This window comes from Aulostomus chinensis, chromosome 21 (assembly GCF_037954235.1).
Source record: "Aulostomus chinensis isolate RoL2024-O1b breed Wild chromosome 21, RoL_Achi_v1.0, whole genome shotgun sequence".
Classification (NCBI taxonomy): Eukaryota; Metazoa; Chordata; class Actinopteri; order Syngnathiformes; family Aulostomidae; genus Aulostomus; species Aulostomus chinensis.
The window spans coordinates 6,925,957-6,941,884 of NC_141340.1; the positions used below are offsets into that span (position 1 = coordinate 6,925,957).

The 15,928-nt window shown below is 43.5% G+C and overlaps 3 protein-coding genes across 7 annotated transcripts in view; 2 read left to right on the forward strand and 1 right to left on the reverse strand.

Moving 5' to 3' along the window:
* LOC147241498 (collectin-12-like) overlaps window positions 1-1,473 on the forward strand; it is a 50,046-nt gene extending 48,573 nt beyond the window's left edge. For all 5 annotated transcript variants that reach the window (XM_086192198.1, XM_086192200.1, XM_086192202.1 and 2 more), the window contains 2 exons: window positions 351-496; window positions 617-1,473. In XM_086192198.1, the coding sequence (XP_086048324.1) occupies window positions 351-496; window positions 617-636 (166 nt within the window). In that variant the 3' untranslated portion in view covers window positions 637-1,473. The remainder of the gene's footprint in view (window positions 1-350; window positions 497-616) is intronic.
* A 722-nt stretch (window positions 1,474-2,195) lies between these two features.
* hacd1 (3-hydroxyacyl-CoA dehydratase 1) lies at window positions 2,196-10,380 on the reverse strand. Its single transcript, XM_086192208.1, has 7 exons — window positions 9,857-10,380; window positions 7,516-7,633; window positions 7,016-7,034; window positions 6,353-6,441; window positions 5,997-6,118; window positions 3,675-3,853; window positions 2,196-2,850 (listed from the first exon to the last, which is right to left on the reverse strand). Exons 1-7 carry the CDS (start codon window positions 9,973-9,975, stop codon window positions 2,768-2,770), a joined length of 729 nt encoding a protein of 242 aa, XP_086048334.1. The 5' UTR covers window positions 9,976-10,380; the 3' UTR covers window positions 2,196-2,767.
* A 1,704-nt stretch (window positions 10,381-12,084) lies between these two features.
* LOC147241501 (transmembrane protein 236) lies at window positions 12,085-15,239 on the forward strand. Its single transcript, XM_086191445.1, has 4 exons — window positions 12,085-12,600; window positions 12,775-12,847; window positions 13,499-13,622; window positions 14,052-15,239. Exons 1-4 carry the CDS (start codon window positions 12,329-12,331, stop codon window positions 14,744-14,746), a joined length of 1,164 nt encoding a protein of 387 aa, XP_086047571.1. The 5' UTR covers window positions 12,085-12,328; the 3' UTR covers window positions 14,747-15,239.
* Window positions 15,240-15,928: the final 689 nt, after the last annotated feature.

The following is a 15,928-nucleotide window of genomic DNA, read 5'->3' on the forward strand; positions in this document are numbered from 1 at the left end:
GTCAAGGTTAGTGTCAGGCAGTCAGTTTAGATGGTGAGGGGCAAGGGGGAATGTATTACGTCAATGAAAGTCCTCATAAAGATGTAAGTACAAGGGTGTGTGTGTGTGTGTGTGTGTGTGTGTGTGTGTGTCCAGCATAAAGTAAAGTAAAAATATATGGCACAGAGCATTGCAGGCTGAGAGTAAGTCAACACTGGGCTCTGAATTCAAGTCAAAGTCAGTTCAGATCAGTGCAGGGTAACGTCAGAACCTGCTGCACTTTTCTCTTCCTCGCTTGTAGTTTTCCACTCCATCCTGAGGTGAAATGTCCTAACTCTAATGTTTGATCGCCCCCTGTTGTCCGCCTGCAGGAAGTGGAAGCCGGGTCAGCCTGACAACTGGGGCCACGAACATGAAATGGGAGAAGACTGTGCGGGTCTCATCCACAAGGGGCTCTGGAACGATTTCTTCTGTGAAGACCTCATAAGTTACATCTGTGAGAAGGAGATGGTGACCTGTACGTGTCTGATCCACCCCCTTCCTGTGCTCATTTGATTGCTTCTTTCTGCTTTTAATTTTCTTATCAATCTTCCTGATCTATGTGTCTTTTTTTTTTTTCAATCTTTTTTCTCAACAGCAAGATCTCTGGGATCGTAGCAGTGTGTTGACAAGGGCGCCTACAGTGAGCAGCTAGACTTCACCCATGTGGCACTGGTCCACTGACGGCACATGGACAGTCCGTACGGAGGGAGCAGAGGGACAATTTAGACGTGAGCCCAGTGCTGCAGAAACAAGAATCTCTAATGCTGATGAGAAGACTTTCTCCTCCTGAGTGGACACAGTCCAACGTCACCAGCAAGTGCAATACAGCCGGCCAACCAAAGAAGGAGAGTCTTTTTTTGTTTTTATTTTTTATAAGTGACCAAATCACCAATTGATTTACATGTACAAATATATTTTTTATGGTGAAAGACATTTTATAAAACTGTAGTCCACGTGCAACTGAATATCTGAATGTATATTTCATTACGCAAGTTTGTAGGAAATTATAAATTCTATGAATCCAAATGGACTCAGACTAGTACTTTTCCTTAAACGTAATTGTCTTAAATGAGAATTCAAGGTGCAAAAAAATGATGCGCAAAAAAAAAAAAAAGACGCTGCCATGCTATCCTTAAAGAAACTATCTAACCTCATCAACGTCAATATAGAATTTTCATTTATACAACTAGAAACCAACTGAATATTTAGAAAATCAGCTGCAAAATTATTCCTCCATGTATGATATTTTGTGATTATGGGATTTTATTCATTATAAACACAACATATGGTAAGAAACTTGATCCTGCCTACAAATAGAAATTGTGCCATTTTCTGCACTCAGGTAAACACCGTTTCCTGTAGAGAAAGAAAAAAAAAAACAAAAAAAAAACCTACAAAAGATGAAGGAAACAAATAAATCTCTAAACCTCTGAGGTATTTTTGTTGCCTTATTTCTAGATTTACATGCAGATCTCACCACGAGTCACAAAACTCTCCAGAATATTGTAGAATTTAAGTTTATTGACTTTGCACAGAATGTATTTTCACATTTCTATTTTGTTTTCTTGAAAAAAATAACTTCAAGTGATTTGTTTCGTGTTTCTTTTTTTTTTTTTCCCTTTAAATGTATCTGGCCTCTCCCGCTTCTCTCCTCCCCATGCAAAAGTGATGATTGCCATCGATAATCGTGGACTCTTGAGTTAACATTTCCCCTCAATTATTGCACATAATTGTTTTCTCTACTTCCTCCGATCACAGTCACTCCTTCAGCTGCACAGAAGATTGAAAAGATCTGACAATAGCACCTTTGGAACGAGCGATTCTAGCTACCGTTCTATCAACACGGACATGGTTGTTATAAAATAAAACAGAACAGCGACTGAAGACTGTGAGTGCGCACATGAATTTTGAATTGGGACTTTGTAGCAACAAAAAAAAAAAAAAAGGGCAGGAAATTTATATTTTTTTGAAGACTCGATCATTTTTGTGAATTCGTAAACAACAAAGCAACATCAAAGAAAGCGGGATCAGAGCCAAGCAGGCAAAATGTTAAGTTTGAGCTTGCTCGTACAGCGTGTGAAAAAATTATCTTTAAGTAACAGCCGAAGCTCGTTATTAACCACTCGTTTCACATTGCATCATTTAAACATAAAACATACACAAAAGAAGCAGCATATTGTCTACATGTGGGTTTATTGTTGAGGTACGAATGAGCTATGAATAATCCCTGTGTGGGGACCTTGTTTTGGGCATGAGTTCTGTATAAAATCACAGTGGTGGCAAACAAGAAAAATATATGGCCGCCAATTACAGGGGACGAGGTGGGGACAACTCAGAAAGACACAACTCACAATCTTCCTCTCACGTTTCATTTCACATTTCCCTGGAAGACTTTCACTTTTGCCACTCGGACGCTTGCTTGTGTTACTCAGTGCATATTTCTCTCACGCTATGATTCCTCGGTGCAACAACCCGTGGTGAGGCCGGTGGGTGAATGAAGGCTCTCTCGCCATGCCAGACCTCACGCTCCAGCAACACTGGGATTGTAAACATGTCTGTCAAAGCTCAGCTGGTGACTGCTGCTGATGAACTTCCGTGCTTTTATAGTTTTCTTGCAGCTCTTCCGGTCCCGTGCGATGAAGAATGAAAACGGCTGATGGCGCTAAAGGTGAGATGGAGTTGAGGCGGGGTGGGGGGTTACTTGGAGGCGGGGCTGGCTCAAACGAAGGCATGAGATGGTGCTTGTCTAGTCATCCTTCTCCACTATGACCTCCCCGTGAAGCACCCTTCTCCTCTGGCGCAGCATGTGGAAGAAGAGCTGAGGAAACACTGCCAGGAACACAGCGGAAATTCCTTCAAACAGTTTCATAAGCGGCAGCCTACAATAATCGAGCGTGAATGGAAACAACTTTTTAGAGGAGTGATATTTACACCCGCAGCTTCACAGACGTAGTACTACTGCACCTTGGGATGCAAGGGTTTGCTATGGTTGCTTCGTCTTGTACAGACTGCACTGCCATAAATGTTGCCTTTGCGGAGGGATTTACATGTGAAATACACTCATTTCCTCTCCTGTAAAGCAGCTGGTTCAGATCCGTGGGCCAAACATGACGCTGGAGCTAGCAGGCTATTAGCTTGAGAGAGTGACTTCTCGCTTTTGTTAGCAACAAGCTGCGAAATAGGCCCCCAAAAACTCTGACATTTTGAGACGAGTTTTAGAAGAGCTGGTTGTCTTGGCATTGTTAGTTAATTATTTCTCTTTTTTACTCATAACGCAAGACGTCCAGCCTCTTAGCCAAACGTTACCAGCCGTATCACCTTTCAGGCAGTGCTACAGTTCAGTGTTAGCTATTTTCTCAACTGAATTTCTGATAAGAATACTTAAGAGAGGTGTTTCTTACATTTTTCTTGCAACAAAACAAAATACAGGACATTGAAACACTTTTCCAACACGCTACAAGTGCAGTGTACTCTACTACTACTACTACTACTACTACTAAAAGTATCTACTGTCGAAGGTTAATAGGATACTTGTCCAATTTTACACCACATTTTATTTACTCAACCTTTACGTAACCAGATCCATTTGACTGACTTGAATAATGCAGTGAGTGAGCAGGTTTGTGAGGTGCGGGACTTGAAACTCTCCTTACATGGGATGTAAGACAGCATGATGATGATGAGGCAGTAGTAGTAGTCGAAGGACACGTTATACTTATTCGGGAGCCTCATTGAGTACATTCCAGATCTGCGTACGAACGGCAGAGCAGCATAAATGGTTAGCAGTTCCCCGACGACTCCCAGAGGGTACAAGACGATGAAGAGGTTGTATCTGGCACAGAGAAAGTGGGAATCGGCTTTGAGCTCGAAGAAATAGATCATCTCACACACACGCATGCAAGTGCGCGCTCGCACACACACACACACACACCTGCTAACACAACAGGCCTGCGGTTACAGATGTTAACACACTGGCATGCGAGGGGATTGTATCTCCTACTCTCTCTCCCTGAACTGGGGGGGGGGGGGGGGATTCAGTCGGTCAACTTACTACGCAGGAAAACTCAACTTAAGTACGGAAGACAAAGACATGCATCGTTGTAAACGGGCTAAAATATTGGACAAGTAGAAACACAGCATTTCCATCTGTGTGTCTGTCACAGTGACATCCACCAAAACCTTTTGAGTTTATCTTCTAATCCCAGGGGATGTTTATGCTGAATTGGAGGAAATTCCCTTGAAGGGACTCCTGAGATATTGGATTACTGAGGATGGGTGAGAGTACGGCGCCTTCGGCCCAAGGAGGTATTAAAGGTTCTGCTCCTTGAAGATGAAATTTAGGGAGAGGAGGCAACCTGGAGAGAAGGGAGGCGAAGCATCGCTAGTTACTCACTTCTTATCATGAAAAGCCAAGAGTGATCAGCAAAGTGGGAGACACACAAGACAACTTCTGCTTGTAAACTGTCTCTTTGGCGTAGTTCTTTGGAACTTTGAGTTGTTCTTCATTTAATTTGCCATTCGGGAAGCTCCGGGACTGACACTGGGCAGTTAGCGAGACTTGAAAGGGAGAGCTTAGGTTCCTAAGTGAAAGAGAATTTCACTTGGCCGAAGTTTGAGTCGGCAAAGCTGCGTGATCAAGCTGTGGCAACATTTCAGCCCTCAGACAACTGCCAGCCTTCGCATCAACACGCTACAAGGCTGATTATGTGATACTGATTACATTTTGGCGGTTTCATTCCAGCTTCTACACATGAGATTATTCAGCAGAAATCGATCCTTTCATCTGCCGCGGTGGGAACGCTGCAAAAGAACCCTCCATTTCAGAATGGCGGCACTTTGCTCAAGGCATGACACATGAAGACGTGATCTTCCACCGGTGTCGCCCTAGATGGCACAGCTGCCAACACATAGTACTCCAGTGCAGTATACGCCATGACTCAGGGCTGCTGGGATCCTGCGCTTAGTGGAGACCCAGAGCAAAGGCTCAGGGGAGCGTCCCAGCGGATGTGAGAGAAATGCTGGGCGAACATTCCATGACCAAAACAGATGGTCTTAAAAACAGGAGCAGCTGAACATGAGCCCCTCTCTGGGGGCCAAGTGTCTCTTCCATGCTTCAAGAAAGACTGCCACGGGTGGGGGCAGGGCGCCGAGTGGCACAGGGAACCAAGACCCAAAACAAAAGGCTGACTGGCACAAAACTGCACTGGCGCCTGACAATGGCGTGACACGGTGAAGCAGCGGGAGAGTTGTTATTTAGCCTGTGCGCCTGACGCAGTAACGCTGGGACAATGTGTCACCTACTTACTGGAGCTGATGTAATACTTATTCTTCCCTATTCTAAAGCAAGATTGCCTCCCTCGCTCTCTCTCTCTCTCTCTCTCTCTCTCTCTCCTCTCTCTCTTTGGGCGTTAGATGCCAAGCTAGTGTGTTGGACAGCTATCAATGTGTACAGCTGACGTTCCCCCGCCATGACTCCAGTTTCAGCTGAGCTACTGTAGCAGAGTCATGCGAGGCCAGTCCACCGCGTCACACGTACTCTTCATACAGTAACCGGCGGCATTATGTCACTCTGCAGCACCACATTATGTTGTTCACCGTCGACATTGAACAGCAACATGGAGAAACGTCTGCATCAAAACATTTAGCTAGCTTACTTTTTAGCTTATTGGAGCAGGTTCAAACGGGACAGTCCAGGTTCCTAAACACATTAGGATAATAGCACTAGCGGTTAGCCCACCCTCCACTAACAAAAGAATGGCTAATGAAGTGCTAATCAATAAACACACATGCTCCTTCCGTCTGTGTGAGCCAGGCGATACTTAATACACACTCAAAAGATGTAAAGCCCGTCTAGTCCCGGGCGGGAAGCATGCCAGAGGTGAAACGGCCAGATCGTGCCCGCATGCTCAGACACAATGTCCGACACAGTAATGACAATTCAAGCGCATCCCAGCCTCGGGTAATGACTTCTCCACCTGGCCCATTTGATGAAGTACGGCAGGTGGTGGAGCAGGTTGAACGTGTAGTAGGAATATCTGGTAATCTCTGTCACCGTCCACACAACCAGGAATAGGATTACGCTTTCTTCATTCTGGACCTTCAGTTAAGCCAGAGAACATGGCACATATGCAGGGGAAGGAAAGAATCAAACCTGATGTCACACGTACGGGTTTTTGTTAACTGCATTGTTAACTGAATGTGCGGGACTAAAAAAAAAAAAAAAAAAAAAATTTTAAATGAGATTTTCCTTGAATTTATGATGAAATAGACAAAAAAAATCCTTTGTATATTGAATATGTCAGTTTTCGGGAAGCAGATGGGTGACAGTCACCTGTCTGATGCTGTTGGTGATGAACCAAACCATGAAAATCCGCGAACACACTTGAACCCCGGTTACAATCACAGAAGTCCTAACGATCCCTGCAGCAGAGCCGGTAAACAAACGTTATGTCACAGCGTAACAACATTTCCATAAATAATGCTAGCGTTTAAAGGTGCTATATGCGAGCATTTTAGTCGAAAACTTTAAAAAGGTAACTCAAATTACCAATGCGGCAACACTTTGGCGTCAAGGCAAGTATGATGTCGCAGATATCTGATGAGGTCGGCATGTTAACCAGTTAGCGCCAGTCCGACAGTAGCGACCGGTCAGACCTCGGTCCAAGTTGGCAGGAAGAAGAAGCCAACTGGCAATTGTAGAGAGGAAACTAAGTGTAACGACCTCGGTCGGACAATTAAAATGGATCTTCAGAGTGGCTAATGAGAACACAAACTAATCTGGCCTTGCTAAGAAACTTTGCTAAACTAGCTACATGAACTCCTCCTCATGTAAATATTACAAAGATGGCAGCAAACTGATGTTTAGACAGTTAGACTATGATGACTAAATAACTGTGATATGTTGCCCCCTATTTGTTCATTGGAATGTGCCTGAAGTCTTACATATAGCACCTTTAACGTCCGTTGGAACTCATAAATGAAGATCATCACATACCAATAGCACAGTGTCCCACCTGGAAGTCAAAATACATAAAAAAAAACAAAAACAAACAAACATTAGCTGAATATTTATTCCAGTTTCTGCCAAACACATCTAAAGCTGTTCTTTGTCTATAGAGGGATTAAATTACACTACAGCGCTGTCAGCAGGACATTTTTGTAAAACAATTTTATGATCAGGGCACAACAATCGATACTGCAACCAGCCAGATGTTATACTGAGTCAAATACATTTGTGATCAAAATGTGATTATGTGAGTCCAAAACTTTTCTTTTCTTTTGGGTTTGTGAACAAAATGAATGAATTTACAGGAAAAGACACAGAAAGAACAATTCTGATCACAAGAATATTTGTCTTTTGTCAATCGCGTTATCACCACTTTGGCTCCAAATTCAGTTTTCGACCGCAAACCTACTCAGGCCGATTTTACAACAAAAGACACACAGCTCCACAGGTTCAAATCAGCCATTTCTCTTGGTCAGTAGTCGTCTTACCTCAACTAATGCAAAGGTCTGGAAAAACTTGAGAGTCCTTGCTATACTCCTGTACAGACCCTTGCGTGTGCCTCTCTGGATGTAGAAGCGCAACATTGCGATCGCCAGAACCAGCCACCTGCAATCAAAGAGTGATGTCACCAGTAACCGAGGCTATAAAATGATCTGACTTGTGAATTGAATACGGATGTTTGCATGTAATTTATCTAAATTATATTATAAATATATACATTAAAATAAGCGTTGAGCTTGGAACCCCAAAAACCATCCACCTTACATCCTGAGATGTCTATGATTCGTAGGCTAAAATACCTCATTTAGGATGGTAGGAACACAATTAAAAAACAAAACAAAAAAACCACACACACACACACACACAAATTAAGACTTAAAAATTGCCATTTATATATTTCAATGAGCAGTGCAATTTTGATAATATTTCAATTAACCGTTCAACCGTTGCTAAAATTCAGGTCTGTGTGGAGTATAACTGAAAGAGTGAATACATTCGTCGACCTCATGTCAAAATTTCAGTGGTTTTAAAAGCAATAATTCACACCACCATCGGCAGTTTGGAGGAATGACAGCGTATATCGATGGTATATCCTTCAGCTCATTCACATTTAATATCATTTCTTTGGCAAATTAGTTGGACGAAACAAGAGACTGGATCACGCCTCTAATTTTGAGGCTGATTCTAACAGCCACTTTTCAATTTTTATTTTCAAACTAATAAACTGGGGGAGAGGTACAAAGATACAAAACGTGTTTCGTAAAAGTGTTCAAACTGAGTGTGAAAAGGGAAAAAGTGATTCAGTGGTTACAGGCTACACTCACAGGGCTGATGGCAGCCGAGGCATCTCATCTCATTAGCGGTTGGAAATTATGACCTAAACGCTTCTTTTACGCCTTAAAAATATCCGGAATATTTTCGGGAACAAATCCGGCTTAGCGACTGATTTTATTCGCTTTTGTAGCTCAAATTGTTTCAGAAGAAAATCCCAACGAGCAAGTTTTGAGACCGCACAAATACAAAATTCTACATGGTTGTGTTTATGGAAGAAAAGCAAAACAACTCGTGTTGTGTGTTCAAAAATTGAACAGTAATTGGCCAACAGGAACAATTCTCAGAGCTGTGAGTTCTGAGTCGACGGATACAAGTTTTGTCGGTTTCTCCTCCCTTCAGTCGATTTCCTCTGTCTGCTAATGCAGTTATAAATTTTAATGTTCGTGTTCTATAAACTTAAATTCTTTTTTTTTTAATCATTTTGTTTTCATTCTGAGCGATTTCAACATTTTTATAAAGAACTCTTTAACTCATTCGTGTTGTGTTTTAAAATGCGGCCTGGATGGTTTGTTTTCGTTCTTCTCTTGCAACTTTTTATGAATTATGAACTTATTGTTCTCACGTCGCCTCCGCCTTCGAGACCGCAGGACGTGTCTTTGACAGTGACTTTCAAAACCATATCAATTCTGTATAAACAGGTTTTATGCTTTACGATGATACTTGGATTTTTTTTTTCTTAAAAAAAATAAACACCCGAACTGAACTCACAGTTATTCATTTCTCTTCTTTGATATTTAAGATTTACGTGTTTGACAGGCGTTATATAACTAAAGTGATAAAATTAACACAAGTCCTTTATAAATAAAGTTGAAAAGTAAAATGATCCTTAACAGGTAGGGGATATAAATACGTAAATCCCCACTGTTTATCAGAGATGCAGATAAATAGTGTAACCTGATTCACCCAGTGAGGAGTTCCTGAAGTTATTGATTACCTAACATGAGCAGGAAAGTATTGATCCTTATTTCTGACCTGGAAGCTATGAATAAGAATAAATGAGATTTTTGGTTGTTGTTGTTTTAAATATCATGATTACTGTAAAAAGTGTCCATGAAGCTTGTGTGTGTGTGTGTGTGTGTGTGTGTGTGTGTTTGTTTGTGAGTGTCCCAGAGCTCCAGTGTCAGCAGCAGCCAGCCCGGCTATACTTAACACTGCAACTGTCGGCGGCGCGGTGGGCCTCGACGCTGACACCGTGCAGGCAGCCCTATTTGGACACGCCGCAGCTCCAGCCTGACACCGTCACCCAACGCCTTCCATTCATTTACAACAACTCCCTCTAACTCCACTCGCATTTTTGATATTATTACACCCGGTTCACCGAGGGTTTCTCCAGCTCTGCCGCGACCCGGAGCTGCTGAAGTCAGCGAACCGAGCGGCACTTTTGGACTTGACACATACACACGGTCCTATAAACGGCAACACACGCTTCTAGTTTTTTAAGGAGCGGCTAAGTTTTCCTGATTAACGGGCGACGGGAGACGGAGGCGCACGTACCCGGCCGTCATGGCGATGTTGTAGAAAGTGAGCCATGCGGTGGCGACGGCGCTCTTCGTTCTCTTCTTATTGTTGTTTTCCTTCTCCTCAACCGTGCCGTCCTCCTCGCTGGACGCCATGGTACCGGGGGGGGCGGCAGTCAGGGTGGGCGAGTCAGCAAGGGGGCTGACAGCTGGGGGTGAGTAGGGAGGGGAGCAGCAGGGTCATCCATCCCATCTATCCGCTCACGGAGCCCCTCTCTCGCGGGACTGGTGCCGCGACAAGTGCGTGGTTTGCCGGTGGAGCGGGCAGCGGGTGTTGGAGTATTAATTGTGGGCCTTCTCCTTTTTGTTTATTCAAGGGAAAAGTTGTACAGCAAAGCTGATGCAGCAAATTGAACGGATCAGCGGGGGTGACGTAATTTTGTAGGCCAACCCGGAAGTTAGCATCATCATGGCTCCTGCCAACCAAAAGTGGTTTTATATCGGATTTTGGGTGATTGCCAGAAATAAACTCCATGGCAAATAACATTTTTAAGAGTTGGTATGCAAGATAATCCCCACAAACTACCACCACTTTAATGATTTGTGAAAATATTATACGTTCTAAGCATGAAGCTAACGTTGTGCTAATAACACCACTGACTTCTCCCCCATTTGCAACTCACGCTTTCCTCACTTTACAGTGTGATGATCTTTAATGGACATCATAACCTTTTGTCACATTTAGCCACTTGTTACCACCCGCTATTTTAAGACACCTAAGAGTCTTGTGAAATTCACAAGTGTGGTATCTACTGATGTATTTTACCCATCTATAAAAAAAATTAAAATATCTTAAATTAGGTGAGAATTGTAGATCTGACTTCTGGTTAGAAATCCAATTCATAAAAAAAGGAGTGATTTGGAGACTTGGGAACTGGGCGTACAGGAATGCTAACGTGCTACTTCCCTAGAATTGAAGTTCCTACATGTTTACTAACTTGTCTTGTAATACATCTTTGAACCTCAAGGGGTGATAGTGAGCCCCAGTGGTGTAAATGAGCAATGGCAGTATTAAGTGTGCTCTTCCAAAGGCTGAAATTCACACTACGTTCTCACCCCTGTCCCATCCTGCTTCTCTGACGAAATATAAAATGGTGATCCTGACAGTGATGCACAGCACAAGGCAACCGGGCCGAGCGTGAGCGCCCTCCCGGTCTGTCACTCCAACTGTTACGCCAGAGCCCAGACTTCTGGTCTCGCATAGCCGGATGTCCCTCCGTTGCAGCTTAGGGGACCAGTCTAGACATCTGTAAAGCACCACAACGATCACTTCAATCTTAACTTTTAATTCATTCAAAGTCATACAAACATAGATGTGTTCCTTTAATATGAGAACATATAATAGCTTCATATCAGACTCCAGTTTTTGAATGAAACATGAATAACCTACTGGTATTCAGTCTAATGTATAGTCATTATTCTCTGTTAAAATGGATAAATCCTGGGACAAGAATTTGGGCAAGCTGGCTTTAGAGTGTGACTGTCTCTCAAAACCTAACACGGGTATTAATCTGAACTAATCTGCTTTGATGGAAGCAAAACCTAAAACCTCAAATCCCTCTAATGAGACTCCTGCAGAAATGTGTGTAAATTAAAGACAGCAACAAATACAGTGCAGACCACCTTGATGCATTCAGCGAAAGCACAATGTCCGGTTGTTTCAGGTTCGGGGCTCCGGACCGAATTTGCGTGAACATGTACCGAACTGAATGTAATTCTGATGAAAGAGAAAAATAATAAAATGACTTCATCCAGCATTTTAGATCATGATCTTGATTAGTGAGACTGATGGTCTCTGCTTGGTTATGTGAGAAATAAATTAAAAAAAAACAACAACAACAAACCCTTTCCTGACACTATCGAGAAACGAGTCCTGATGAATTTAACTTGATTTGAGAGGAATTTAAATGTCGATTAGCAGAACAACAGTTCATCTACTTCACTGATAGTTGGAGTTACAGCCATGTTTTGCCACTAGATGGCGATGTATAAATGTTTAAAGGGGCACCCCTCACTGTGGTTGTCCAATACCACTTTCTTGAATTATGGAAGTTTCAGATAGAAAATGATTAAACCTATGAATTAAAGATACCCAGAATGATGCGATTCATCCATTAAATCTACCTGATTGTTGGTGTAGATTATTCTGGCTTAAAGACTGAACCACCCCTCTGAGATGTCGGTTCTTCAGGGTGCAGAGTTTTACAACATTTGTTTGTAAAGTAGAGTAAAGGGCTAGTCATATTACTGCAAAGGTACACAATGCCTACTGCAGTGTAAGCAGTTGGGTGAGCAGAGAGCCAGGGCCGTGGTGTGTAGAAAATGCTAGTGGAGGCAGACAATGCACTGGTCCGAGGCCTGACCAGCCCTCAGAGGGACAGGGGTCGCCTCACTGCGACAACAGCCCCTGTCTCCCTCCCTTCTTTTTCCTTTTTTGAACGGCCACAGCATGGGCTCAGGGAGGACGCTGAAGTTCGCCCTGTGCGAGGTGCTGCAGTTTGCAGGCCTGTGTGTGCCACTCTTCATCGTTATGCAGAGGTTTGCCGTCATCGTCGCGTTGGTCAAAACCTCAGCGGAGCCCCCAGGTGATGGCAGCACGGCCTACTGGTTAATTGTGGCCTCGTCTGTTGCTTATGTCACCTCCACTGCCCTGCTGGTCTGGGTACCGCTGAAGTATATGGTATTTGTGAAGAAGAAGTTTCTCGTCGGGAGAAAGAAGTGGTGAGTTTCTCCTGCCAGCATGGGAGGTCCAGCACAGAGCAGCTGATTTCTGTCTGAACAGGCCCGTGGTTGGTTTGGACTGCACTTGGCTGGCGAATCCATGAGTTAGCAAGTCCGGCAGTGGCCTTTGTCTTCCTTCCTTACTGTTTTGTCTCTCCTTTGTCTTTTTATCAGGAGGCCTGTGACCCTCGTATATGTGGTCCTGTCCACATTACCCTGCTTTGCCTTTCTCATCGCCAGCTCTGAGGTACAAAATATTTGTCATTTTTAAATATATCAGTCGACATTTTTGCGTCAAGTATCAGTTTGAGTACAGAAGAAGTGGTTTTAGAGGTAAAGAAATGCCCGCGACCAAAGCAACGTACAGTTCTGCACGTGAGTAGACTGATACTGTGAGGCATGTGATTGGAATAAAGGTGATGATTTGTGAGGAACCCTTTGGTTCTCAGGGGAGGAATATCTCGCCTTATGGATAAGGAGCTACTGATAAGCAGCTGGGTTCCTCTTCCTGTCCAAGCTGCCCTTGTCAAATCATCTGTCCATGAGGCACATTTTCACTTCCTCGCTGGCTGCAGCCCAAGTCCCTATGGCTGTTTTATGTGGTACTTTCTGAAGCTCACTCTGACCCTTTGGCCTTTGCTTATCTGGTGTCTTTTACATAAGAGCCATAAATTCTGCTAAAGGCGATCAGCTTGTCTGCTTTGTTCTGTGTCTCTTGGTATGAAGTCCTGACTCAGGGAAATACCAGAGCTACAAGTGAATCAGCCCACGGACCCAAACGTGCAGAAGCCCACAAATGCAAAGTTTTTACTTGTTGAGGGGAAATTCATGGGTCTGATGTTGGTTTGAAATAACTTTCTAGTTCGTTCAAATACTTATTTTCTGGTTGCTTACCCAGGTTCAGATAAATAACAACATGAAATTTGATACGTTCACGGAGCTCCCCGTGTCACTTGTCCTCTTCTCTCTCATCTGTATTGACGTTGTGGAAAGGATACGCCACTGCAGACTGACCGGCCAGGGTGAGCGCACATTTCACACGGAGGGCTATAGATCCTGAACTTTCCTCTGCGGATGTCCATAGTAACACCAGCCTTGTGGGGCAACAGACACATCTAACAGTTCTTCTTTCTATCCAGAATGATTTATTCTTTGGCTCTGTACCTACGACTGAATTATCCGATGCAAGTTAGGAAACACCCAGCCTACTTCTCTTTTCCGTAGTGCTGATATGACAAAATGCACCAACGGTTTTCTTAGAAAAACTCATCCCATATTTTTAGATATGAGAAAAGAAAAAACATTTTAATTTGTTTTTTTTTCGATTCAATTTCACGACTCCACCGATTTTGCCTTTTCCTACATTTGAGAATGTTACTGTCGAAGCGTTTGCACACACTGATCGTATTTGAGGTAGACGGCGCCGTCAAAATCTTTCTTTCTCTCTCCAGATAATGACAGGGAGCGAGACGCTGACATCCCCTCCACTGTCCTCACGCATGTGGAACAGGTAACGTCAATCACTCCAGCTGTGTCAGGGCCAGCTGTGCCCGGGCAAGGCGTTTCCAATCCCATGCCACCGGGGTCGAACCAGCTCAGTGACAGAAACCAGAACAATTCAGGTGCTCGGCCGGAGACCAATGGAACAGTCCCGGGGATACCGGGTAATGCCGGGAGGCCATTTGGTATTCCTGGATTGAACCCTCGTTCAGCGGGAAACACGGCACCACAGTACCGCATCTCCCCGTACACCTATACGGGTCCGCTGCGATTCCTGTGTGCGTGTGACGCCCGAGCTGACGTTTTTGTGGACAGTTTTATGTTCTGGATGGATACGGTGGAGATGGTGAGGGTGGCAGGACATCCGCTGGTCTACTTCTCGGGCTGGGTTTTCCCTATTTATATCTTCAGCTACCTGTCTTGCTTGCGCGTGGTGGTCATGCCCCACAGCCCCCTGCTTTCCTCTCTGGGAGTAGTCCTGCAGGACCTGCCCTTCTTCTTTGTGCGTGTTGGGCTCATTGCCTTCTTTGGCTTTGTCACACCGATACTCTATCTGATGAAGAACCTGTTGGTCTGCCTGGCCTTTATCTATTTCAACTTCATGACCAAGCTGAGAGTTTTCAACACAGAAAGGATGTTCTTTTAAGACCGACAGTTAGACCAAAACCCATTCCAAAACACTAGTCCAAACGGTGGTTTGGAAATAGAAAAATTTGGGGAGAGTTTAACATATAAACTCAAAGGCGGATTTGCATAAAGCTGGTACAGCCTAGCACCGTATGAACGGATGCAGCACAGATTTTGTTCAAATGCATGGTGGTGCTTTCCACAGGCCAAAAGGGAGCTCTTAGGCAATGTTTTCCCATAATGGATATTAATTGTGAAATTACTGTACGTTGTGTTTCTTGTGAATATCGTGTATTAAGTATTTTTTACCACTCAAGATCCCTCACCAAGCATAGCACTTTGAGAATGTACCTGTACGTCACTAAAGAATTTATAGCTGATTTTTTTTCTACCATCATCAAGTGCAGTGAATATGTAATGAATCAATGTTATTTATATTAGGTTTTTCATTGCTATTTAAGGTATATTCACTAAAGGAAAGCAAAGTGTGAGTTTGTATCATTGATACATATATTTTGGTAAGATTAATAAAGAAAATCATTCTTTACTTGTGCAATATATCATTTATTTACGACACAAAAGCAAGTGAGTAACCGTTTAACCTCTCTTTTGCTGGAACTTCATCTCCTTACTTTCCAAAGAAAGAAAGTTTCCTGTCTGCAAACACTCTCATCATCTGTTAAGTCAGACGCATCTCGTCTGGGGGGGGGGGGGCAGGGTTCACCCTGGACAGGTTACCAGTCCATCGCGGGGCACATTGGTAATTTATGCAATAAATTACCATTCAGTGACAAAATTCTGCAGCTTTGCACTACAAACCATCCAAATTGTTCAACTGTCGATGGCACGACGCCCTCTTTCCATCCAGTGATCGTTTTCTCTACTCCTTCAAGGAGCACCAACTGAATCCACCCGCTCGAAGTGGAACCTGCAAACTAAAAAACTCAAGATAAGGTAAACTATCGAAATGTCACTGTCATAGACGTAATACTTCTTCATCCAACTCTAGCACCTCTGTTATTTAGAGTTGGGTTCCAATCCACGGTGTATCACTCTACTTACTTCCCGATTCAGGGAACGAAGAAACTTCATCAAATATTTCCTTAACTCGAAACATTTGGCAACAGCATTCTCAAGGAAACAACAGCAACGTCTCAGACCTAGTGACCACAATTGTTACTGTGTATAACCTAATAAATTT

Bases quoted from the DNA above. Each gene is read 5' to 3' on its own strand.
- hacd1 (XM_086192208.1), bottom strand. From the start codon at position 9,975: ATGGCGTCCAGCGAGGAGGACGGCACGGTTGAGGAGAAGGAAAACAAC. The intron at 3,854-5,996 runs GTGGAGAAGTCA...TCTCTGTGCCAG, and splicing joins TACTTCATCAAATGGGCCAG to ATACAACCTCTTCATCGTCT. The intron at 2,851-3,674 runs GTAAGGAGAGTT...TGTTCCTGGCAG, and splicing joins CATGCTGTCTTACATCCCAT to TGTTTCCTCAGCTCTTCTTC.
- LOC147241501 (XM_086191445.1), top strand. From the start codon at position 12,329: ATGGGCTCAGGGAGGACGCTGAAGTTCGCCCTGTGCGAGGTGCTGCAG. The intron at 12,601-12,774 runs GTGAGTTTCTCC...TCTTTTTATCAG, and splicing joins CTCGTCGGGAGAAAGAAGTG to GAGGCCTGTGACCCTCGTAT. The intron at 13,623-14,051 runs GTGAGCGCACAT...TTCTCTCTCCAG, and splicing joins CTGCAGACTGACCGGCCAGG to ATAATGACAGGGAGCGAGAC.